Genomic DNA, 25,125 nt, shown 5'->3' with positions numbered 1-25,125 from the left:
GTTTGTTAGCGGCAGCAGTTTATGGTAGAAGAAACACTTGTTTGTGTTTCAGTTGGCTTCATCCAGAGAGGTTCCGAGCTAACTCCGTTTATACTTTGATAGGCTCTTATTTTCCTAAGGCCACGTTGGGGAATGTCAGATAATACAAACCAGAAGTTTGTGTTACCTCTTTTATGTGTTGCCTAGGCTTTATGAGGCTGGGCGGAATAAAATGTGAACTAATTTGACATTTGCATGGAACAAAACCTAAAATATAGGGCCTATTTCTTGAGAATTGTCTCTTAAAATTTTTTGAAGTGTTGGATTTTTGTATTTAAGAAATAGCAAAATAAATTGAGCCTGTGGGGCGCCCAGGGAGTTATGTAAACTTTTAAGCTGGTATACTTCCCCTTTAAAAAAAATTGCATGTTCATTTGTTAAAATACTTTTTTCTCTTTTTATGGTAATGTAGGTGAAGTCATTAGTTCTTTGGACAGTGCTGATGATGTAATCATCATTCATTTTGATGCTTTTGCTCAACTCTTTTTGTGCACTTAAGACACAAAGTTAAGCAGTAAAACTTCCAAAAAATTGTTTTGCTTTCTTGACCATATCAGTTTTCTAGAGAAAATTTATTCTGAGAAACCAAAGGGCCCAGTGAAGCAAGCAAACGAACTCCTTAGCACACCCCAGTTCAGCCCCTGCGGGACTCTCCCGCCCTGCCCTTCAGGTCCAGTAGCCCCCTGAGGCTTGTGGTTTCCTTTTCTCCATATACTTTCTCTTAATACTAGTTCCTGCAACAACTCCTGTAATAGCTTGGATGTAGAAAAAGGTTTGAAGGGGTATGTGTGATTTATTTCTCAGCATAGTTCCCCAAATTGTTACCTGAACTCCTAAACCAGCTGCAATAGTGATCACTCAGTTAGACCAGACTGCTGTGAAACACATGATGGTCCATCTCTTGCTTGCCAGGGGTTGCATCGCCAGTGAACAGAGTGGGCACAGGAACCCTACCAGAACCCTGGAATTCCAAGTCTAGTTGCACGGTTCATCGTCCTAGCTGTGCCTTCTTGGCTGTTCTCACCAGTTCTGTCCAATTTCTTCTCCTGGTTTCAAGTCTTGGCCCTGCCACTTACTCTGTGACCTTGAGTGATCCTTTACCTTCTCTGACCATTGATGTCCTTGACTATAAAAAGAGAATAGCTTCCTCTGAGGATAAATGAGGGACGATGTGGACATTGCCCCCCACCTGCTGAGGCTGTTCCTTCCTGCTGCACTTGTGCAGCTTCCTCATCTTCCTTTGTCTCCTCTCATCTTCACTTCTTTTTGCTTGGACCAATGGGGAAAAAAGCGCACAGAATGAGATTATATGACTTCGGCAATTCTGAGTTAGCTTTGATTGTTCTGCAGTAAAATTAAGGGATCATATCTTTCCCATGCACATGGTATGTAGTTTCAAATATAGATCTGTACATACATGATGATGAAAAATTCTTCAGGGTGAGGATATATCAGAGAGCATGAATTGAGGTCAGTACTTTCTCCTTCCTCCCAAACTCTTAACAAATTGCATATCTTCATGCAAATGTTTTCCTGTATTCCTGTCTATAGAAAGGTGGGACTTGGGAGGTTGTGGTGAGCCAAGATTGTGCCATTGCACTCCAGCCTGGGCAACAAGAGCAAAACTCCATCTCAAAACAAAACAAAACAAAACAAAACAAAACAAAACAAAAAACAGGACTATTCTTCTCAGTGATTATTTTTGGGTAAAATACAGCTTTTTTTTTTGTTTAAATGTTATTTATGCTTACATGATGGCTTTATAATTAAATGAATTAAATATCGCAACATTTCCCAGCTTTAATTTCTAATATGGCAAATATCAGTAGAAGTAACCCTAATGAGAGCTTTCTTCTTTGGGATGCTCAGTAGTTTTTAAGAGTGAGGACTTCTGAAACCCAAACATTTTAGACCTAGTGCTATAAAGTACAAATAAAATGTAAATATTTACCCCAATATCTCATATAGAAGGAACATCAAATAATATTTGATCACTCCAGACATCTCTCCACAGAGATAAGACAGATAAAAAGACAAAAATGGCATCCAATTATATATTTTTTGGTTTTATTAACAAATTCTAGTTTTACTTGAATTTTTTCTTTTTTTTTTGAGACAAGAGTCTCTCTCTGTCGCGATCTTGGCTCACTGCAACCTATGTCTCCTCGGTTGAAGCAATGCTCATGCCTTAGCCTCCCGAGTAGCTCGGATTACAGGTACTTGCCACCACACTCGGCTAATTTTTTGTATTTTTAGTAGAGACAGCGTTTCACTGTGTTAGCCAGGATGGTCTCAATCTCTTGACGTTGTGATTCGCGCGCCTTGGCCTCCCAAAATGCTGGGATTACAGGCATGAGTCACTGTGCCTGGCCCCCCTTTTTTTTCTTTTTGAGATGGAGTCTCACTGTGTCACCCAGGCTAGAGTGCAGTGGCATGATCTCAGCTCACTGCAACCTCCGCCTCCTGGATTCAAGCAATTCTCCTACCCCAGCCTCCCGAGTAGCTGGGATTACAGGCACCCACTACCATGTGCAGCTAATATTTGTATTTTAGTAGAGATGGGGTTTCACCATGTTGGCCAGGATGGTCTGGACCTCCTGAATTCAAGTGATTTGCCCTCCTTGGCCTCCCAAAGTGCTGGGATTACAGGTGTGAGCCACCATGCCCAGCCAGGTTTTACTTCAATTTAACTGAAGGTATTAAACTTAAGGAATTGCTGACTTTGAGGTGCTTGTTCCACAAGAGATATTAATTTCTAAAAGATACCTATAAGGTTAAGAAAAAATTAAGAAAATCAATTTTGTACTACATATTTTTATTTTATTTATTCCACCCCACCATGTTTAATTTTAGACCATGTATTTTGGGACCTTTTTTTTTTTGAGACGGAGTTTCGCTCTTGTTACCCAGGCTGGAGTGCAGTGGTGCGATCTCAGCTCACCGCAACCTCCGCCTCCTGGGTTCAGGCAATTCTCCTGCCTCAGCCTCCCGAGTAGCTGGGATTACAGGCACGCGCCACTGTGCCCAGCTAATTTTTTGTATTTTTAGTAGAGACGGGGTTTCACCATGTTGACCGGGATGGTCTTGATCTCTTGACCCATCCACCCGCCCCGGCCTCCCAAAATGCTGGGATTACAGGCGTGAGCCACCGCGCCCAGCCCTTTGGGACTTCTTGATTGAAAAAGATGGGAAAGTTAGCTAGTGCACCCTATTTAAGTCTTACGTTTGTTTAGTCTGTATGTAATATGATGCTGGTGCATCCTTTTGCTACAGCTTCTCCATTCCTTAATTCTTCATTTTGGTTTATTTCTACCTGTGTGGTTTCTTTGTGTAGTATCCTCCTTGAGAAGAATTTGTGGAGTTAACCGAGGTTTTGCATGTTTGAGAGAATGTCCCCAGGCTGTGAATGTTACTGTAGAGAAATCTGACTGAGGTATTTTCTCCTTTGTATTTGTGCTCTTTCTGCCTACACTGCTTCCTCATTTTAAACATTTAGTATTGATCACTCTTTATCATTTTTTTTTGGAACAGGATAAACCCTTTCATTTTGTAGAGTCACATCTTTATTTCAGGAAAATTTTCTTCTTGTTACAGTTTTCTTTTTTTTTTTTTTTTTTAAAGGCAGAGTCTTGCTCTGTCACCCAGGCTGGCGTACAGTGGTACAATCATAGCTCACTGCAACCTTGACATCCCCAAGCTCAAGTGATCCTCCCATTTAAGCCTCCTGAGTAACTGGAACTACAGGGATGCACCACCATGCCTGGCTAATTTTTGTAGAAATGCGTTCTTGCTATGTTGTCCAAGCTGGTTTTGAATTCCTGAGCTCAAGTGATCTGCCTGCCTCAGCCTCCAGAAATGCTGGGATCACAGGTGTGAGCCACTGTACCTGGCCTCTTGTTATAGTTTTGAATATTTTTCTTCTTTTGTCTTCTCTAAAATAATTTTACAGCTTTTTTTTCCTGTTTCATTTTGTTTGATTTCCTTTAGTCTAGTGCTTTCAAATATCAAGCAAGCATAAGAATCACTTGGAGCACTTTGTAAGAACACAGATTCCTGGACCCCAACCCCTTCAGGCTCTACTCCAGTAGGGTGTGGGATAGGGCCTGATGATGTGTATCTCTGATGAGCTCCCTGATGACACTGCTGCTGCAGCTCCGCACAGTAGCCCCAGGGTTCTCCAATTTTGGGTTTTGGGGCCCCTGTGCTCTTAAAGGATTCCTGAGGTTCTTAAAATGCTTTGTAAGTTATATCTGTTGATAGAAAAACTGAGAAAATGTACAAATAGTCATTAATTTATTTAAAAATAACTGATGAAAGCATTACATTTAACAGATAATATACTTGAATAAAAAATAACTACATTTTTCAAAGTAAACAGAAAAATTCACTGAGAAAAAGTGCTGTTGTTTTACAGTTTTGCAAATTTCTAACTTGGCTTAGTGAAAGGGAGCTTCTGCATTTTATCTGTTGCAATATCCCATGTGATAGAACCTCTGGAAACCTCCATTGTACACTTGGAGATAATGAAAGTGAAAAAGGGAAAGAACATCTTAGTATTCCTTTAAAAATAGTTTTGAATCTGTGGACACCCTTCCCTGTAGTCAACAGCCGTTTTAATGTAGATAAGGTCTATCCTTTGTTTGGTAACATGTTCTTGTAAAAACTTAAGTTTTGTGTCCATGTATTTTAATATGTAAATGGTTTGGTGAAACTACCATTCTGTTTCTTACTTTTAATTTAACTCTATCTTTTTAAGGTCTCTCCAAGCTGTTGCCTGTCTGTGCCTTAGTCCTCTGCTTTTGCTCACTGTGTGATATGATATCTGCCTCTGCATTCCCTATCCTCTCCTGCCAGGGAGGAGGCCAGACTGCCTCCAGCTCTCTCCTTCACGCACCTCTGCCTGTCCCCTCGTGGACCCGTGTGAGGGCTGCGTTGGGAGCATGCAAGGAGAATGGTCAGGCGAAGGGATATGTGAATGTTCAATAGGACTCCAGAGTGCCCGGTCCTCCTCAGAATGCCCTTCCTCCTTCAGCGCTTTGTGAAGCTTCCTGCGTGCATTCCTTGTACTTGACATCTGGCGTTCACCAACATTTTTTCAGACTCTTTTTAATTTGCTTTGTCTGATTACTAATGAATTTGAAATCTCTTCATATGCTTTAGAGTTTCTTTCTCTGAAAATTGTCTCTTCGTATCAACTGCCTGTTTTTGTACTGGGGTTGTGTTTACTGATGTGTAGCATTTAAAAATATATATTTTTAAAATAAAATATGTTTCAGCTCTTAGTCCCTTTTGGTGTTAGAAATTGTGAATATCTTCTCACAGTCTGTTGTTTGCCTGGTGACTTTCGCTTAATATTTTTCATTGATTAGAAACTCTTAATTGTGATATTATATGCTTCAGTATTTTTTGTTAAGGTTTTCCTTTTGGTAGTTTTAGTGAGTCTTTTTCTCTCTTTTCTTATATTTCAAATACTTTTATATTTTCTTCTGTTAACTTTAAATTTTTACCTTTGGTTTAAGTCTTTAATTCATTTGGTGTCTAACTCTGTATGTGATGTTAGAGATTTTTATTTGTTTGTTTATGCATGTATCATGCTTTTCAAAAGCAAAGTCATGTTTTGGGGGAACGGTAGCAGGGAAATAAAAACTTGAGTGGACGTGGGGTTTTGCAGCCAGAGAATAATCCCATCTTCTCTTTCCTTATGTCTCCTGGGAAACTGCTGTTCTGCAAATCTCACTACAACTAAATTTAATTCAAAACAGTAAAGATTATATCCAGACCCCCCCTCACTAAGAATCATAATCAATTATCTTATTTTTGCTCTACTGTTAAATTTTCCTAATTAGTATTTAACTTTGAGCATATAGATTTTATTTTTTGATTTCATAGGTAACCAAACTGATTTTTTTTTTTTGAAGGAGAATTACTTAAAGTCATTTGTAAGAGATTTGATACAGGATAGTTTAAAAGCCTTTTTTATTTTCAGGTGACTTACTGAGTAACCTGTTGCAGAGTCCTAGTTCAGCCAAACTGCTGAATCAGCCAATTCCCATCCTTGATGTGGAGAGTGAGTATATCTGTTCCCTGGCCTTGGAGTGCCTGGCCCATCTCTTCAGTTGGATTCCTCTGTCTGCGAGCATCACCCCATCCCTCCTTACCACCATATTCCACTTTGCACGATTTGGCTGTGACATCCGGGCCAGAAAGATGGCGTCAGTTAACGGCAGCAGCCAGAACTGTGTCTCGGGTCAGGAGCGTGGCCGGCTGGGGGTGTTGGCCATGTCCTGCATCAATGAACTCATGTCCAAGAACTGTGTGCCTATGGAATTCGAGGAGTATTTACTGCGTATGTTCCAGCAGACTTTCTACCTCCTGCAGAAAATCACCAAGGATAACAATGCCCACACAGTGAAGAGCAGGCTAGAAGAGCTCGATGAGAGGTAATGAAACCAGGCGTGGAGCCGGTGTGCCCAAAGAAAGGGCCCTGACTGTTTACCATGCTGTGCCGCATGGCATCTGTAATCCTCTTTGATTTCAGAATATGGGGCTCCTGGTGAGGAACAGAAAGGTAGGTGTGTGCCAGTAAGTCTGAGATTAGCTGGAAGGGCTAGGGTGGTCAAGGGAAATGACTGAGTTTGAAAAGTGCTTATGCCTTGTGTAGGTTTGTTGTCTTTTCTCCCCATCCACCTCCTATCCTTCCTTCTGCTCCTCTTGCCCCCTTTTCCTTACTATTTGCTTGCAGGTCTGAGGTGGTGCAGGGACTGAGACTGCTGCTCCTGCGTAGCCAAGAACAGGAGAAGAGGTCCATGGAGGTACAGGAGTTATAATCGCCCTTTCTCACTTGGTGTCAGTTTTTACTACTTGACTTTTCCCAAGTGAACATCCTGCAGTGTACAGGAATGTTGTTGTTATATGAGTTTTACGCCAATGGCAAGTTTTCATTAAACAATAGGATGGATGTTAATGTGTGCACAGGTTAATGTGGCACACGCCTGTATTCCTTTGTTATTGTCCTCTCGAGGAGAGCCTACAATGACCTACCTTTTTTTTTTTTAAAGCACTCTAAAAGATGACTCTAAACTCTGAGGCAGGGTTCATTATTTATGTCTCTTGCAGATGAGGTCATTTATGTATTTTACAACTCTGGTTAACATGACACTACTGCTGTATGAAAACAAGGGAAGCTGGAGACTTATGAACAATCAGATGACTGTTCAGAGACTGTCAAGCAATAAATCATATCGAATTAGTAAATATTTACAGATTACGCAGCAAAAGTTGCTGATATTCTACTCAGTTTTCCTTGGATTGTCCTTTGTTATTAAGCTATACAGAATTAAGCTACCCTTTTCCTTAGAATAAATAGCAGAATATAAAGTCAAATGCCTACAATTAAAAGTTTTAGTGCTTTTTAAATGGGCAGTTTTAGAAAATTTTTCTAAAATTAAAAAATTGGTACAATAAAATTATTTTGGCTTGGTTTATGTAAAACTGTGATGTTTGTTTTATATAATAACTCAGTCTGATATGATAATATGTTTTTAAAAATTATTTGATGATAGCTTTCTATATGAATTCAAAGGCATCCTTATTCACACTCTCATATTCTATCTGTGGTTAAGAAAGGATGAATTACCTTCCTATTTTTTTAATGATCTGTGTGTCTCATGTCAATATCTCTTCATATGTTAATTTAAAAATCTAGCTGCTTGTATCAGCCATCAAATATCGGTTGTTTTGACTTGAATCAATGTAGTCATAGATACTTTGTTGTGACTTCTATTTGGGTGGTATAGAAATGTCATCATGGATTGTCTATGTTTTGATGTTGTTACGTGTAACTTTTGTGCTCTTGGTTTTACATTTTAATCCTGTGCTTCCTATTGCCCTGTGAAAGCTGAGAGGTGCCTGGGAGCAGAAAGGTGACATAAATAATGCTGTGTGCTTGCTTCCTGCCTCTGGGTCCCCTACCACTAATTCTAAACAGCTCAGTCCATTCTCAGTTGTTTAGGAGCTGCTAACCACATCCTTGGCTTCTCTTTCTCTCTACTGCCTTTTCCCCTAACTTTCTACTGTTCATTAGCACCTGTACCAGAAGGTGGGCAAGGGAAAGAAAATGAGGTGAAATAAAATCTGCAGTTTTAGCTACTGAACAGGCTTGTATGTATTTTTTTAAAAATTGGGATACTAAAATAAAATTGAGATTGTTCTGTATTTTGCCCATGGCTTCTCTCTCTCTCTTTCTCTTTTTTTTTTAAATGGGTGGTAGGGAATTGAGCGCACTTTCCTAAAGAAAAGTCAGCTGGCTGGTGACTTTGTCCATATAAAACCATCATGTAGTACATAAGCTAGTGAGGAAGGAGTTCCTACTTGAGTATTGGTAATTGATGACATCAGAGAGAAGTGTTGTTATATGTTACTGTTTCTAAAAACAGTTGATTTTAGTGCCTGTTTTTCACATACTTGGCCCCATGATCCACAGAGACAGCCGTTCTTTTTATCAAAACAAATTAATACGTAATTTTTTAAAAGCTGCAAATAAGCTCGGCCATATAGAGGTCAGACAGGCACCTGGCCACCCTCAGGGAGATAGGTCCCAGGAGCAACACGGGGCATTTTATTTCTGGGCCAGTTTTGCTTTTCTGAGTAGTAGTCTTCTCTCCTTTTATTATTTCACATATCTTTGTTTTAAAAAAATAGCTTTTGCAGTGATGAGTTTTAGAAGTACTTTTAGCTATTATTTCATTTGCAGCTAAGGCCTAGTGTGTCTTTACCTTTTCGTGTTGGTCTCTGAAATGTGATTTGTGAGGTATAGCCATCTCATTTTCTTATCACCTTTTGGTATTTAGGGGCTTAAAATGACAGTTTCTGAAATGTGAGAGTGATGTTGTGCTGTGTATTTAATAACAGAGATCTCTTATCCTTGCAGCTCTGACCCACACTCTTCTGTGAAATGATTTTGTGAATACAAATGAGTTGGGGATTCACTGTGAAGTGAAAAGAAAGAACACTGGATTGGGAGTAGATGATAGTCCTGTTCTGCCATGAGTTGGCCGAGTGACTTTGGGCTGGTCACTTTATCTCTCTGGGCTTCATCTGCAAAATGGAAGCATCAGACCAAAGTCCCTGAGGCTTGCCCAGCTCTAACAGCCTCCCTTATATCTGAAATCACTTTTAGAGTATTGGGATGTGCTATGTTTAATTAGCACCAGGAACTAACGGGGGGAAAATGGCCATTAGGTTGCAAGCCTGAATACATCTTACCTGGATGCCATGCCCTTTGCAGTCTGATTTTGTTTTTGTGTCTTTAGCACCATTCATTTTAGTATTTTGGCCTCCTGGAAAGAAAACCAGCCTTGTAGACTTGCCAGATTGAAATGACACAGTGATTTGCCCATTAACTTATCATCATTTCCTTTCACTTTAATTGGGTCACAACACAAATGACTTAGAAAATGTGAGCGCACTAGATTATAAGAAGCCTTAGCAGACAGTGTCTGAGGATTAAAGTTGCTTTTCTGCTATGTTTCAGGTGGTTAATGGAATGGAGGGTTGCCTGTCCTGTAGGTAATTGTTGCAGGCCTTTATATTTTTAAAAGAAAATACATTACAAATTTATATAGTTCTGTACTGAAAGAACTTTGGATTGAATTTAAGTTCTCTTCTAAGGAGGTAGCTGGGTTTCTTATTGTTACCTTTTGTCTTGTCTCATTTAGCTATATTGAGAAGTTTACCGACTTTCTTCGGCTCTTTGTGAGTGTTCATCTAAGAAGAATCGAGTCTTACTCCCAGTTCCCTGTGGTGGAGTTTTTGACACTTTTGTTCAAGTACACATTTCATCAGGTAAAGCACCAGAGCCATCCTTCCCTTCCAGAGAAAAGGTTTACCTTGTTACTTTCAGAAGAAAGAACTTTTCTTTCGGCTTTATTTCCAAACATTAACATAGTGCTTATTCAGTGAAGAGTCACCGGTTTAATCCTCCTGACATTACTGTGAAGTAGGTGTGATTACCATTGTCCTCTCTGTTCTGCAGATAAAGAGGCTGAGCACAAAGATTAACTCTTGTTTAGAGTCAGACAGTGTAGTAAGTGGTGGAGCTGGGATCTGAACCCAGAGTTGGGGCTCTTGACCACTATTATGTGAGCAAAGCAAAAACAGGAAAAGTCTGAAATTAAGGCCTTCAGTTTTATGCTGTAACTGTCACTGAAGCTTCCCTCAAGAAGATTATATATAGTGAAGCTCTGGAGAGTTAAGTTTTGGTAGTGTCCAGTTTTTTCTCCCCTTCAACAAATGTTTTTTGAGCTCCTATTGTATTCCAGGAGCTAGACATATAACCTTCACAATTGAGTTTACATTCTAGTGACTCAGTATTTATATATATATATATACACACACATATAAAAATATATAAAATTATAGATATGGCTTTATTGAGGTTCAATTTTATATACCATAAAATTCCCTCATTGTAATTGTATAATTCAGTGATGTGTAGTGAATTCATAGAGCTGTCCAAGCAGCACCACAGTAAATTTTAGATATTTCGGTCACATTCCGTCCCCGTCCCCTGTGCCTGTTGGTGTGTGTTTTTGTTTTTTATTTTAGTTTTTAAAGTTTTTGGTAGAGACCAGGTCTTGCTATGTTGACCAGGCTGATTTTGAACACCTGGCCTCAAGCAAGCCTCCTGCCTGGGCCTCCTAAAATGCTGGGATTACAGGTGTGAGCTACCGTGCCCAGCCGTGTGTTTTTAAAATAAGCTTTTTATTGAACTATGGCACACATACAGAAAAGTGCATAAATCTTATGTGTAGTTAGATGAATTTTCCCCAGATCGACATATGCATGTAACCATCCCCTAAGTCAGGACATAGAATGTTGCCAGCACCCAGGAAATCTCCTCATGTGCTTTCCAGTTACTTCCCTTCCTTTCTCCCCAGAAGTAACCCAGTCCTGATCTTATACCACAGATTACTTTGGCCTGTTTTAGAGCTTCTCGGAATGAAAGCACGTAGTGTCTGTTTTATCTGTTTTTTTATTGGACCTTGTGTTTGTGAGCCTCGCTTGCGTTGTGTGTGGCAGTAGCGTGTTGATTGCCATTGCTGCTGTAAGCCATTGTCTGCAAGTCTACTTCCCCGCTGATTTGGCTGCTTCCAGTGCCTGGTGATCTTGCAGTGAACATTCTTGTATGTGCTTTTGGATGTACACAGGTAGCTCTTTTTGTTGGTATGTACTAGGGATGAAACTAATGGATCACTGAGGACATTTGATTTTACAAGTGACCTTTTTTAAAAAACAAAAACAAAAACTACCAGTGTTGTAGCTTAATGTGGCTAGAGGAGAGGAAAGAGCCTAGGCTTGGAGGGTTGTATGTATGATTTGGAGCCGGGGTTTGGTGTGAAAGCTGACCTTTCTCAAGGAAGATCTTGGCACATGAAAATAGAAGAGAACCAAGTGATCAGGATGAGCCAGTCCTGGGGCCAGGGGAGGGAGGGCCAAAACTTGAAAAAGCTCAGCGGTGTGAGGTAGAGGGGCAAGGACGTGCAGAGCATGAGGAGAGCCGCGCCGAGCTCTCCAGTCCTCGGGAGTGTAGGAGGATGAGGATGTAGGGGAGAAGCATCAGAGGTGGGATGGTTTTGAGATATCCAGAGGAGTTTTAAAGGAGACCATGGAAAAGGAGGATTTGAGAGAACGTTGAGTGAGTGTTAAATAGCGTAGCAGAAATGAGAGAACTGAGGAGCCAGTTTGAGGTCAGAAATGGGAGTCTTGCTTTGGGGAGATGGAATGACAATGTCTTAACATTTTACTCTCTGTGTAATGGGGCCTTCTACTGTAGAGAGCATAGAAGAAAGTCAAACTGTTTTAAAGTAGTTATGTCTTATGCCTGCTTCTTTGGATTTGGACCCAAAAGTTTTGTGTTTGAGGTCTGCTTATCTCTATTAGGCCTGTGTCCTTGGAGAAATCTTAAATTTCTTTCGATTTCAGTTTCCCCACCTAAGAAGACAGACTGCAATGGGCATCTTCAGGTCTTTCCCCTTGTTATTCTTTCACTAGACTCCTATGTGTTACTGAATTGAAAATGGTCGTTTTTTATATTTATATATTATATTTATATATTGGGAAAGTAATTGGGGGAAAAGCATGCTCACGAAGCAAACCACAAGCTTCTTTCTTCCTCTCTGTACCTGGAATCGTCAGATGAGCTCCTTTCTGCTCTCCTGGTCTCTTGTATGAGGATCTGCCTTTCTGAGTGCATGCTGACCGCCTGTGGGAGTAGGTGTGTCCTTGAGGTCTGGACAGAATCAGATTCTGAGCGTTAGACAGAGGGACAGGAACCTGAAAGGTGCACTGTCCCAGCTTACTGTGGGTAAACCAGGGCAGACAGCCCTTTGCTGGGGAGGTAGAGTGGTGAAAAGGTGGCAAGGTGCACTCTAGGACCAAGGCCTGCTCGTAGGGGAGGTCTTTGGAATAAGATTTAAGAATAAGTAATTACATGATCCCAAGAGAGAACTTTAAGTTCTCATCTGTTCACTAACAAGTATGATCTTACTCTATCATAGCTTTGTTATCTGTAATGTGGGAAAATAGGTCTTTCTCTCATCTAGAGGGTTATATGAGTATACTTTACTTAATACTTTTGCCTTTTGTTTTTAACATTCACGAATTTTAGTACAGTCATGCATTGCATCCCTTAATTGACAGGGATGTGTTCTGTTGAAAGTGTTGTTAGGTGATGCCATCATTGTGTGGACATTATAGAGTGCACTTACACAAGCCGAGATCGGAGAGCCTACCGCACATATAGGCTGCAAACCTGTACGGTGTATTACTGTGTAGAGTACTACTCTGCTACGCTACTGTGTGAATACTGTAGGCAGCTGTAACACAATGGTAGGTATTTGTATTTAAACATAGAAAAGGTAGAATACAAACACAGTGTTATCTTATTGGGCCACTGTCATGCATGCCATCTATTGTTGATCAAAATGTTGTTATATGATACGTCACTGTACTGATAAACATAATTCCAAAGAACAGTAATAAGACAGAAGATGGTGCTAGTATCTTTTTTTAACCATTTCTCCTTTTCTGTTTCTTTTCCTGCATTTTTCTCTAACCTAAGCACCCCGCCACCATCGCCTCCAGCTAGCAGTGCTCAGCAGGTGTCTGCTGCCTCCTGCCTCGCCTTGCTTACTGAGCCTCGTGGCTGTCTGTAAGCCTCTATCTCTCTGTCTCATTGCTTCTAAGCTTTGTGCACCCTCAGTACTTCCTTCTTGTTCATGCGTTTTTCATTTTGCCCCTTTTTCCTGAAATCCTGCCTGAGATGGTATACACTGAGGGGAAGGGTGGCGTGAACTCAGCTCACTGCAACCTCCACTTCCTGGGTTCAAGCGATTCTCTTGCCTCAGCCTCCTGAGTAGTTGGGATGATAGGCGTTCACCACCATGCCCGGCTAATGTTTTGTATTTTTTGTAGAGATGGGGTTTTACCATGTTGACCAGGCTGGTCTCAAACTCCCGACCTTAGGTGATCCACTTGCCTCAGTCTCCCAAAGTGCTGGGATTATAGGCATGAATCACCGTGCCTGGCCAAGGTCCACTTTCTAGTTCTGATTTTGTCCCTTAATTGTCTTGTTACCTTGGGCAAGACATGACTCGACTTGACTTCTGAGCCTTGGTTTCTTTATCTGTAAAAGGGGAAGAAGCAAAATATTTGTCCACTTTCCAAGACTCTTATGAAGATCACATAGAAGAATACAAATGAAAACTAAACAGTGTAAACCACTTTGAAGATAAGAGTGATATCATTAGTTTCTTAAAGAAAACTGCCTGGATTTTCAGATATCAGTTAGCCCTGGAATCTGAAAAGTAAATTGGAGTCTAGGTTCATTTTAAGAATGGGTCTGTGACGGTTTTGAAAAGTTAGGTGATTTCAAAAGTGGAGCCAGCCCATCATCTTTATGACCGGCATGAACCATGTCCACAGCAACTATCAGAGGCCAGGTTATGGGCAGCCTGTGGGCAGTGCACAAGCCCTCGCAGTGGGGCCTACAGGAATGGATGTGAAAGGTGGTGTTTCAAGTTATACAGGGGGTGTCTGCTCACCTTTTTCCCCAGCCTTGAGCCATACAGCAAATCCTCAGTTTACATGCATGAAGTTGACATGTAGAAGTATAAAGTACTTTGACGGAGCCATAATACTTGGATTTGTGTGGTAGCCTTTCTCAAAGGCACTTCCATGTGCATCTGAGGAGCTGTGCTCTTTTGAGGGGGTGGTGGATATTTTTAAACCAAGGAGGGGCAACCTTGGTCACTGACTTGAGGGAGGCTCAGCAAATCGAAGCCAGGACGAGTGGGTCTCTTGGATGGGCAAGTCTAGTGGCTTGTCTGAGGACTACTCATATCATTTTTTTCTTTTTTGAGACAGGGTCTTGCTCTGTCACCCAGGCTAGAGTGCAGTGGTGTGATCACAGCTCACTGCAACCTCCACCTCCTGGGTTCAAGCGATTCTCCTGCCTTAGCCTCCCGAGTAGTTGGGATCACAAGTGTGCATTGCCATGCCTGGCTAATTTTTGTATTTTTTGTAGAGATAGGGTTTATGCCATGTTGGCCAGGCTGGTCTCGAGATCCACCTGCCTAGGCCTCCCAAAGTGCTAGGATTAGAGGCATGAGCCACTGTGTCTAGTGGTCATATCGTATCCATGTGGTTGGTTTTTCCTGGTTATTCTCCTGGTTCACTTTATGTCATGGACACTCCTGATATTGCCAAGTATGAGGTAGAGACAGGACTTGTTCATTTTGTTTTCTGAAGTTGATCCTGTCTAGTTCCCGAGCTACCTTTTGGGTTGTGAAGTTGGAGTTTGCCTGGCTTTTTAAGTCTGTCCCTCCCTCCCTCCCTCCTTCCTTTCCTTTCTTTCTTTTTTAAAATATATTTCAATGTTTTTCTAAAATGTAGATACCAGCTCTCACTATATTGACCAGGGTGGTCTTGAACTTCTGGCCTCAAGCAGTCCACTCACCTTGGGCTCTCATAGTGCTGGAATTATGAGCATGAACCACCGTGTCCAGCCAAGTTACACTTATTCTGTCTCAGACTTCAGCTTAGGTACAGAACTCCCACTGGACACCACTACCCAATGTTAGTTATTTCTTGGGTACCTCGATATAGGCCCTTGTGAAAATATGCCCTAGTACAAAAATATTAACTAAGTATACTCATATAAATGTCTAGATTTCCATGTGGATCAGAAATGGAAAGAAACTAATCCAAGAAGGTGATGGTATTTATTTTCATATTTGATTTTGTCGCCAAATATGTGGTCCAGTGAGGCAGCCACTAGCAAAACCAAAGGAATCTTGCAGGCAGTGAGCATTTCAGTGGAGATGCCAGGTTGGAGCCACAAGGTGAACATGAATGCATATGGGAAGGACTAGCTGTTAGAGATTGTGTTGTTGCCTGGATTTTGCATGAACTAGAATCTTAAAGCCCTTGAGAAAGTTAACTAGTGCCGTGGTCTTCATTGTACTACTGGGATCCTACAAAGACTTTTCACTTTGTTCCTCCACATTAGCACTTGGTTAGAGGTTCCTGTTAGCGGGTTTGACACCCCTGCTTTAGCAAATGGGATCATGCCTTGAGGGTCAGACTTAATGAGCTCATTTCAGTCTGTTCTATAGGGAGTCTGCAAGTGTTACTTTCCTTACATTCCAGTGTGTGAACCTGTCACCTTTTGAGCGACTGAAACTAAATTTTGGTCTTATAATGGTTTGTAGTGCAAAGAGCATTGGCTGGGAGTAAAGGGACCTGCTTTTACCTCTGATCTTGAACAACTCATATCTCTGGATCTCAATTTCTTTCTCTTGAAAATAGATTTAAACTAGATGATATGTAAGAACCCTCTCAACCCATCTCAGATTTTAAGATAGGTTTTTCCTCGACTTATTTTATGACTCAGGTTGTCCTGCATACTATCTCACTCATGATGTGTTCCATGGTACCCTTGTCTTGTTAGGTTCAGGAGGGCCCAATGGTATAGATGGACTAAAAGCCACCAGTTTTGGTTACTGGGAAACTGGGGAATCTAGGCTTACGGTTTTATCATTCTACTGGAATTAAACGCTGACTTGTGTTTCTAAGGAATAGTAGCATTAAATAATTTCATTGTCTGGATTTTTTTTGTACTATAGCCTACTCATGAAGGTTACTTCTCTTGTTTGGATATCTGGACGCTCTTTTTGGACTATCTGACAAGTAAAATTAAAAGTCGTCTTGGAGACAAGGAAGCAGTTCTCAACAGGTAAACTCCTCGAACACTGATAACTAGATATGGTCATTTCGGCAGTTACTCTAGTGGCTTAAGGGACAGCCATGCATCTGGACCTTTTCGGTGAAGCTGAGTCGTGTAAAATGTTAGGGCAGTAAGGCCATTGAGCATTTCCTTTTTTTCTCTTTTAAGTATTTTATTAAGACTTTAAAAAAATTTAGAAGGCATATATATGATTAATTTTTTACATTTTAGTGCTTTTGTGTTAATATTCTTAATTTTTAAAAATAGCCCTTATTTTAGAGATACAGACTATTTATTGGATAAAATGATCTGACATCTGGGATTTGCTTAAATAACGCAGTGCGGGTAGAAGGGAGGTGGGTTGGTGTAGAGAAGAAACAGGTGGCCCATGTGTTGGTGACTGAGGTTGGAGTTAGTTGATAAGAACTTGGAGTTCATTATGTTCTTACTCTATTTGCATGTGTTTGGAAATTTCCTAAATAAATTAATAAATAACTGTCATGGAAAAAGTGTTCATTTTTAAAGCCAGGAAAAGATAGAAAATGTAAGGAAGATAAGTTGTTCATAATCCCACACTTCACAGATAATTGCTGTTGCACTTTTTATTGTATTTTAAAAAAACAGAGTATGGGGAATGGTTTGTTTATTTCCCCCTTAGGTTTCTCAAACCCATTTTTCTTGCTTGCAGGAAGAGAGTATATTTCCTGTACAGTATGTTCTTTGTGCCACAGGGTGGGGAGAAGAGGTTGGGACGGTGGAGATTCAGCATGCCAGGAAGATAATGGCAGCATCCATACATGGGGAAAGAAAAAACAGCAGCTTTTCTTAGCAGAAACATGCCCATCATATTCCCAGTAGATGACTGCATTTCAGTCACACAGTGAGCAGGCAGTGATAAAGGAGGCAAAGAAGCTATATTTTACATTGTAGGATCAGGGTAGTTTCCTAATGAACTAACCCTGATTCGTATAAATTGTATATTTATGCTATGAGATTACAAACTAGATGATCTAGCCCTAGGTACTTTATCATACTTACTTAAGAGAGTGCCTGCAGATTTTACTCAGTTGGTTATAGCTCCTGCTGCATTGCACAGTATTTATAAGAGCAGTTTCAGCTTAGGTGGCCATTGTGTTGTAAAACTTGCCCAGTGCATGAGGGAGGTTCTGTCGAGTGGAAACCATGACTAGGGATCTCACAGACCTACGTTTGGATCCTGGTTTTGTAGTTCCTACTTAGGGTTACTTGGGTAAGGTACGTAGCCTGTGAAGCTTCTGTTTCCTCATTTGTAAAATGGGGGTGAAGAGAATAGTTGTTGAGACATTAATTGAAATAATGAACTAACATATTTAGAATGCTTGGCACCCTCTAAGTGTTTGGTTGGTGGTGTTAGTGAATACTCCTTCCCCAGAAATGTACCAAATAGTGGGAGGTGGAGGGGAGAGACTCCACTGCAGAGGAAAGGTTGGACTGGAACTCCAAAGGCTTTTCCATTGCTGAAGTTTTATGAGTTTTAAAAATTTTAAGGAGGACCTAAGTGTGGTAGTATGTGCCTATAGTCCCAGCTACATGGGAGGCTGAGACAGGAGAGTCACTTGAGCCCAGAAGCTCGAAACTGCTGTGTGCAGTAATCACTCTGTGGCTGGCTACTACTCTCCAGCCTGAGAACATAGCGAGACTCTGAGTCTGTTGGTACTAGTCACTGGTATCATTTGCTGAACTGTCTCTGTTGAAAATTAAAATAAATAAATATGCACATATTCTGTTGAGAATTTTATTTTCCAAGTTCAAACATTTGTTCTTTTGTTCAGAAACATGGTTTTTGTGATTGTGGATTAAATTCCAAATTGCTATGGTGTCAGGTCACATGTGATTATAGGTAGTACGTTCATATATCAGAAATCATATTACATAATAGGAGGTCCTGTTTTTGGTGAAGTTGCCAACTTTAAGTAATTGGGTTTTTGAATGAGATTCTTGAAGAAAAAGTTACTTTTGCCAAAATACCTTTCTTGCATGCTAAATAGTTATGTCTTTTTGGTTCTGAGACTATGCCTAATTTTTCTATATTTAGTGATAGATATTTCTTCATATCTCACAAGCTTGTTGAGAGAATAAACTGAGGAAATGATTAATTTAAAATGCTTTTTAAAAAAAACAGTACAGGCTGGGCGCAGTGGCTCAAGCCTGTAATCCCAGCACTTTGGGAGGCCGAGGTGGGTGGATCACGAGGTCAAGAGATCGAGACCATCCTGGTCAACATGTTGAAACCCCGTCTCTACTCAAAATACAAAAAATTAGCTGGACATGGTGGCACGTGCCTGTAATCCCAGCTACTCAGGAGGCTGAGGCAGGAGAATTGCCTGAACCCAGGAGGCTGAGGTTGCGGTAAGCCGAGATCGCACCATTGTACTCCAGCCTGGGTAACAAGAGCAAAACTCCGTCTCAAAAAAGACAGTACAAATGAGAGATGTGAAGAATATGGTCTGTTGAGAAAATATATACTAGCAGATTATTAGTATTAAACACACACTTCTGCAGATCATTATACTAATAGAAGGAGCAGTGGTATAGAGAATTTAAACTCCTTTTTTGCTTTAGGCCAGCTGTGTTACTTTTGGTCAAGTTATATGCTGATCACATTTCCTCTTGTAAAGTGGACGTACTGAGTACCTCTCTTGCAGGATGGTTAGAATTCGAGGAAATCGTGTGAAGAATACCTGGCACAGCATCTCGATGTATCAGGCACTCATCACAGTGATGACAAGAGCAATGATGAATAATAGAAGGTGTTACTGCTTTTCGACTGTGGTGGTGACTGTGGAGTTAGGTGGCATGACCCTGGACAGTCTGAAGGCCTCTAACCCACCTGCAGATGTTGACCTGCCTGCCCAGGCATCTGTTATCTAATGGCACAGTTGTCAGTCGTTCCGGCTGACCACTTTAAACACTAGGAATTTTTCTCATTGATCGTGTGATTGTCATCGCAAGTGAGGCTTTCTAAGTTTTCATGATTTATTCTTTTTTAAACATAACACTTACGTATAATGCTTTTATGCCTTTGAAAAATAAAACATGGCCAAGAGCCATGACTCATTCCTGTAATCCCCAGCACTTTGGGAGGCAGAGGCATGAGGATGACTTGAAGGCTGGAGTTTGAGACCAGCCTGGCCAACATAATGAGACCCTGTCTCTACAAAAACTTAAAAAACAAATTAGCCAGACATGGTGGTATGCACCTGTGGTTCCAGCTCCTTGAGGGAACCAAGGTGAGAGGATCACTTGAGACCAGCCTGAGCAACATAGCAAGACTCTCTCTACAGAAAATAGAAAAATTAGTCATGCGTGATGGTGCATGCCTGTAGTCCCTGCTACTTGGGAGGCTGAAGTAGGAGGACTGCTTGAGCCTAGAAATCGGAAGCCACAGTGAGCTATGGTCATGCCCTTGCACTCCAACCTGGGTGACAGAGCAAGACCCTGTCTCTAAAATAAAATAAAACAACAACAACAACAACAACACCAGAAAACCCTCAGAGCTCCTCTGCTTTGTGCTGTGAAGTAGTAACCGCTGTCTGAGGAACTGCTGATCCTATCAGATACCCCCTAGTGGTCTAGGACAGTAGACTACAAAGAACATGTGTTAGTCCACTGGGCTGCACAAAGAAAATATTTGAACTCCAGCTTACAATTTTTTCTGTAACCCTTACATTATACATTTATACAATGGTGTGCTCAAAAGCGTTTAGATGAAAAGTTTGCCAGTCACCACTCCTAATATATCAGAGATGTGCTGTTTTGCAGGAGTTGCTGCTGAAGAACACTGGCTTCTGTGGTTACCACATTTATGTTAATTAAGAGCATAAACATGTGATCAAATGTTTGTCAACTGATAAAATATATCAGAGAGAAGTTGGGATATTCTGGAATCGTATTTCAGAAGCAACTGATCTTGCAGGAAGTAGTCAAAAATGTTTTCTTGGTGTCTTAAATGGGAAATGTAGGTGTGGTTAAGTCACAAAGGCAGCATTCATTTCCTGTCCCTTGTGGTTTAAAGGTTTTGCATCATTCATCACAACAAAGTGGTAACCATTGTAGGCTACAAATTTAGAAGCACAAATATACATACATTTATTTTTGGTTCTAGAAACTTGGAAATTGGAGCTCTCTGCATGTTCCCTTGCCTGATCAGGAGTTTACTGTGGGGACTTGAAAGAGCCTGAGCTCCAGTGTCAGTGGGGTAAATGTTTTGTAGCTCACCCTGCAGAGCGGAATGGCTGATGGGGTAGGTCTTCCTGATCTACATTTTGAGGTGGTGGCATGGAAAGGCCGGAGTTTCCTTTCCCTTTCCTGGTTGTGCTTTTGGATGATTGTGCCTTCCTCACAAGTTGTTGAAAAAGTGGGATGAATCGATGCATGTAAAGCGCCTTGGCTGACAGTAGGTTCTCAGTAAATAAGCATTGGTTCGCCTCCCCTTTCTCTCTCCTTCCATCTCTTTGTGCTTGTCAATGTGAAGGGAGTCACCTGTGCAGAAACTTATTTTTACAGGAAGATGAAGAAACCTGAGTGTGTGAAGCAACCTAAAGTCATTGTGTCATGTTCTGTGAGCCTCTTTGTGACTAGATTTCTGGCAACTGCTGGCCACAAACCAGCATAGGGATTCCGGTGACATTAGATTGGACTGTAAACAAATGTGAGTGAGCGTGAGAAAAGCTGCTCCTCGCTTTTTGGAGGGGGTTAACCTGCTTAATGAAGAGGAAGAGCCACTGTTACACATGACATTGTGGTGCAATAAAAGGAGTGAACTAGGGTTAGATCAGAGCTCTAGTAGCTTTCTAGTTCCTGCTCTTGACTGCCCCACAGGGCAAGTGAATAGAGTCTCAGTTGCTTTATTGAGTTGAAAAAGCTATCCAGGAATATGCTTCAATCCTTTGTATTTACCTGAGTTGGAATTTTGTCTGTTTATCACCTGTGTGTTTTTTATTTATTTGTTCTCTCAGAACCTGAGGCCTATGGTCTTATCTCTGTGGTGTATATAAGCATTTAATGCTGCACATTTCCTTCTAAGCCTTGCTTTAGCTTTATCCTTCAAATTTTAATGTTACATTTTAATTTTCATTTGATTAAAATATTTTCTAATTTCTTTGGAGATTTCCTCTGTTTAGTTTCCAAATATTTGGGAATTTTCCATATACCGTTGTGTTATTGTTTTCTAGTTTAATTTGTACGTGTTTTTTTTATTTGAGATGGAGTCTCGCTCTATTGCCCAGGCTGGAGTGCAATGGCATGATTTTGGCTCACTGCAACTTCCACCTCCTGGGGTCAAATGATTCTCCTGCCTCAGCCTCCCAAGTAGCTGGTATTACAGATGCCTGCCACCACCCCTGGCTAATTTTTGTATTTTGAGTAGAGAGGGGGTTTTCCGCCATGTTGGCCAGGCTGGTCTTGAACTCCTGAGCTCAGGTAATCTGCCTGCCTCAGCCTCCCGAAGTGCTGCGATTAGAGGCGTGAGCCACCATGCCCCAGCCTATACATGTCGTCTTTATCCTACTTGTTCTATCAGTTACAGAGAGAAGCGTGAATTTTCCAAAAATAATTTTGGATTTGTTTGTCTTCTTTGAAGTTGATCAGTTTTGCTTCATTTATTTTGAAACTGTTAGTTGCATACACATTTAGTTTTCCTTTCCAGTGTATCTATTGAATGTTGAACCACATTTCTTTTTGTGGGTTTTCTTGGTGGTGGCTCTGGGTATTACAGTATGTATACTTAACTTTTCACAGTCACATTTTACCACAAGGTGATATGGAAACCTTACCACCGTATAGATTAGAGTCCTTTAGCCTCTCTTCTTTATATTGAGGTTTTACATGTACGTACTTGGAAAACCCCACCAGACACGTACCCATCATTCATATTTTAGAGATGTTAAGAAGGAAGAAGTAGTCTGTTAGATTTACACAGACTTTTGCCATTTCTTTCGCTTTTCCAGGTTTCTTTCTCATACTGTTTACCTTCTCTATTAGTTAGCTTGGGCCACCATAACAAAATAGCACAGGCTGGCCTTAAACCACAGAAATTTATTTTCTCATAGTTTTGGAGTCTAGAAGTTCCACATCAAGGTGCTGGCAGATTCTGTTTCTGTGAGCTGTCTTGGTGGCTGGCAGACACTGCCTTTTCTCTGAGTGCTCACGTGACCTTTCTTCTGTGCATCTGAGGAAAGGGAGGGAGAGAACCCTTGTGTCTCTTCGTCTTCTCAGAAGGGCAGTAGTCCTATTGGATCAAGGCCCTACTCTTTGACCGCATGTAATTTTATTACCTTTTTATAGGCCCTATCTTCAAATTCAGTCACATTGAGGGTTAGACTTCAACATATGAATGAGTGGTTTTTTGGGAAGAGTCACACAATCCAGACCATAGAGGAACCTCAGGGAGCACTGTTATTATGACTTCTTTAGAGTCGTGGATAATTCCAACACCTTTGTCATCTGGAGGTTGGCATCTGTTGATTGTCTTTTCCTTGAGATGTAGGGTCTTTTTGTGTAGCAAGTAATTTTTTGGATCTTTTTACCTATTTGCTCTACTGTTAGGCATGGCTTCCCTCTGCATCATCACCTTATGGTCAGAGATGGATGCTGGATGATGCTACAGACATCACAGCCATGATTCAGGCAGCAGGAATGAGACGTGGGATAGATGGGGCAAAAGAAGCTTTCTTCCGAAGTCCCACCCAATAGCTTCTTTTAGTCTCTCCTTGACCACCCCCATCTGCAGGGGAGATACAGTCTTTGAGTTGGCCCCCATGCCCGGTGTTCTCTTGCCAAGGAAGGAGAGTAGGTATTGGCAGGCAACCAGAGTGTCTGCCACAGCCGTATACTCTCTCCACCTCCCACGTGACACTTTGGGAAATCAATGATCTATGTGTGTGTTATCCTGGTTCCTGCTTGGGTTTAATTTTCTAAGTGATACCGTTCTTTTTGAAGCCAGAGTTGCCAATTGCCAGTTAAGATTTTAGGTCTAATTTAGGGTTACATTTGCATACAAAGTCTCTAAATTTTCTTTTAGCGCAGTCAGACAATTTATAGACGACAGAATTCATCTGTCCTCTGGTCTGAAGTAGATTTTCTTTCCTAGCAGAATTGTGAAAATATTTTGGTCTGTCACAGCAATTTATAGCATGAAACTTCTGTAACTTTAGAAATGTATGTCGTGAACAAAGGCAAAAACATAAACTCTAGGCCTAAATGTTTGATCTTACCTTTCTATGAAGTGGGATTTTGATTTTTTTGGGTGAATTTTCCCACAGATGTTGCTGATTTTTTTAGTGACTTTCTCCCACCGTCATTCTTTCCTGGGTCCTGTTCCATTGCCAGTCTACGTCAGAGCTGTGTTAGGTTGTGTGTGTTAGGTTGTTAAGCTGTTGGCACGCACTGGGGGAGTTATTGCTGGATATGGGAAAGTAGGGAGTGTCTGTCTCTGTCTCTAGTTAAGAAATAAGTTGTTGGGAGCTAAACAGTATGTGCTCATGGACATAGGATGGCAACAGCAGACCTGGAGACTGATAAGATGGGAGGTGGGGAGGAGAGCAGGGGCTGGAAAGCTATTGGGTACTATGCTCAGTGCCTGGGTTATGAGATCAGTTATACCTCAGACCTCAGCATCACACAGCATACCCCGGTAACCAGTCTGCACATGTGTACCCTGAATCTAACATAACAGTTGAAATTATGTTAAAAAATAAGTAAATAAATATGTCAGTTTTAACATAGGTTAAATTCTTAAGTTAAAAAAGGAAAAAAAGATACTGTGGTCACCAAACTCTGAAGTGGGACAATCTAGGAGGATTTGTAAGTTGTCTGTAGACTGAGTCTCATCACCTGGGCTGTACCTCATGAACTAAATGGACTATATTTGGTCTTGGCATTGGATGTCTTTTAGCTTTGGTTATCACCAGTACTCACCTATATTAGAATGGGTGTTGTGTTAGTTAGAGTCTTGTCAAGAAATCAGAAATCATACATAATTATTGGGACAGAAAATTCAGTGTAGGAAATTGATTAAATAAATTTCAGAGGGAACACTGAGATAATACAGATGATAAGTACAGGAAGCGGCTCCACCCCTAGAGCTAGAAGTACAAAGGCGAGAAGCTAGGGCTGTTGAAATTTGGAATATCAGAGAGGCTTGGTCCCGGAGCAAACAGGGTTCAGCTCTCTGAAGAGAGGACCCCCACACAGCTGCCACAGGAGTTCAGAGGAGGGCTCTTTTCAAACTGGGACCAGTCCTTTGAGGAGGGGGTGTTGCCTCTACCTCTGAGGGTGCCCGATACTAGTTCTGGGAATGTGGAATGAAGCTGGAAACCAGAACCAGTTGCTGCTGCCAGGACAGCAAGCCCACAGGAAGAATGTAGTCTCCTTTTGTCTCTCCTTCCTTCCAGTCTCCCTCCAGTGTCCCTGCTGGCAGAACCTAACAGATCGAAACGAAGTGTCCTTTCAGTCTCAGCCCCAGCATCATAGCTGTGGAGAGTAGACTGGGGCAGAGAGCTTACTAACCAGCACTGGTGGTTTGCTCCTTAACTTATCTTAGAAGCATTTCAGGATAGGCGAGTATTTAGATAACGTGATTTGTTCTTGAAAATGAGCAGTTTGTTGGTCCTTGTGGCAGCAACTGTTGCTTATAACTTGCTATCTTCTGAGTTAGGTTCTGATTACATGTGGGAAGTATCCAAACCTAGCACTCTGAGAGTTTCTTAAAGAAAGTATTCTTAGACACAGATCAAAGGGTCAAAGTTGCCCCAGGCTCTTGT

At 41.1% G+C, this 25,125-nt stretch overlaps 1 protein-coding gene across 8 annotated transcripts in view; it reads left to right on the top strand.

The window, feature by feature from the left end:
• XPO6 (exportin 6) overlaps positions 1–25,125 on the top strand; it is a 119,180-nt gene that overhangs the window by 57,462 nt on the left and 36,593 nt on the right. For all 8 annotated transcript variants that reach the window (XM_035267258.3, XM_035267257.3, XM_078345010.1 and 5 more), the window contains 3 exons: positions 6,026–6,479; positions 9,756–9,882; positions 16,224–16,333. In XM_035267258.3, the coding sequence (XP_035123149.1) occupies positions 6,026–6,479; positions 9,756–9,882; positions 16,224–16,333 (691 nt within the window). The remainder of the gene's footprint in view (positions 1–6,025; positions 6,480–9,755; positions 9,883–16,223; positions 16,334–25,125) is intronic.

The sequence above is a fragment of the Callithrix jacchus genome, chromosome 12 (assembly GCF_049354715.1).
Source record: "Callithrix jacchus isolate 240 chromosome 12, calJac240_pri, whole genome shotgun sequence".
Taxonomy (NCBI): Eukaryota; Metazoa; Chordata; class Mammalia; order Primates; family Cebidae; genus Callithrix; species Callithrix jacchus.
The sequence above is the reverse complement of the archived record's forward strand: the minus strand, read 5'-3'. Positions and strand labels throughout refer to the sequence as shown.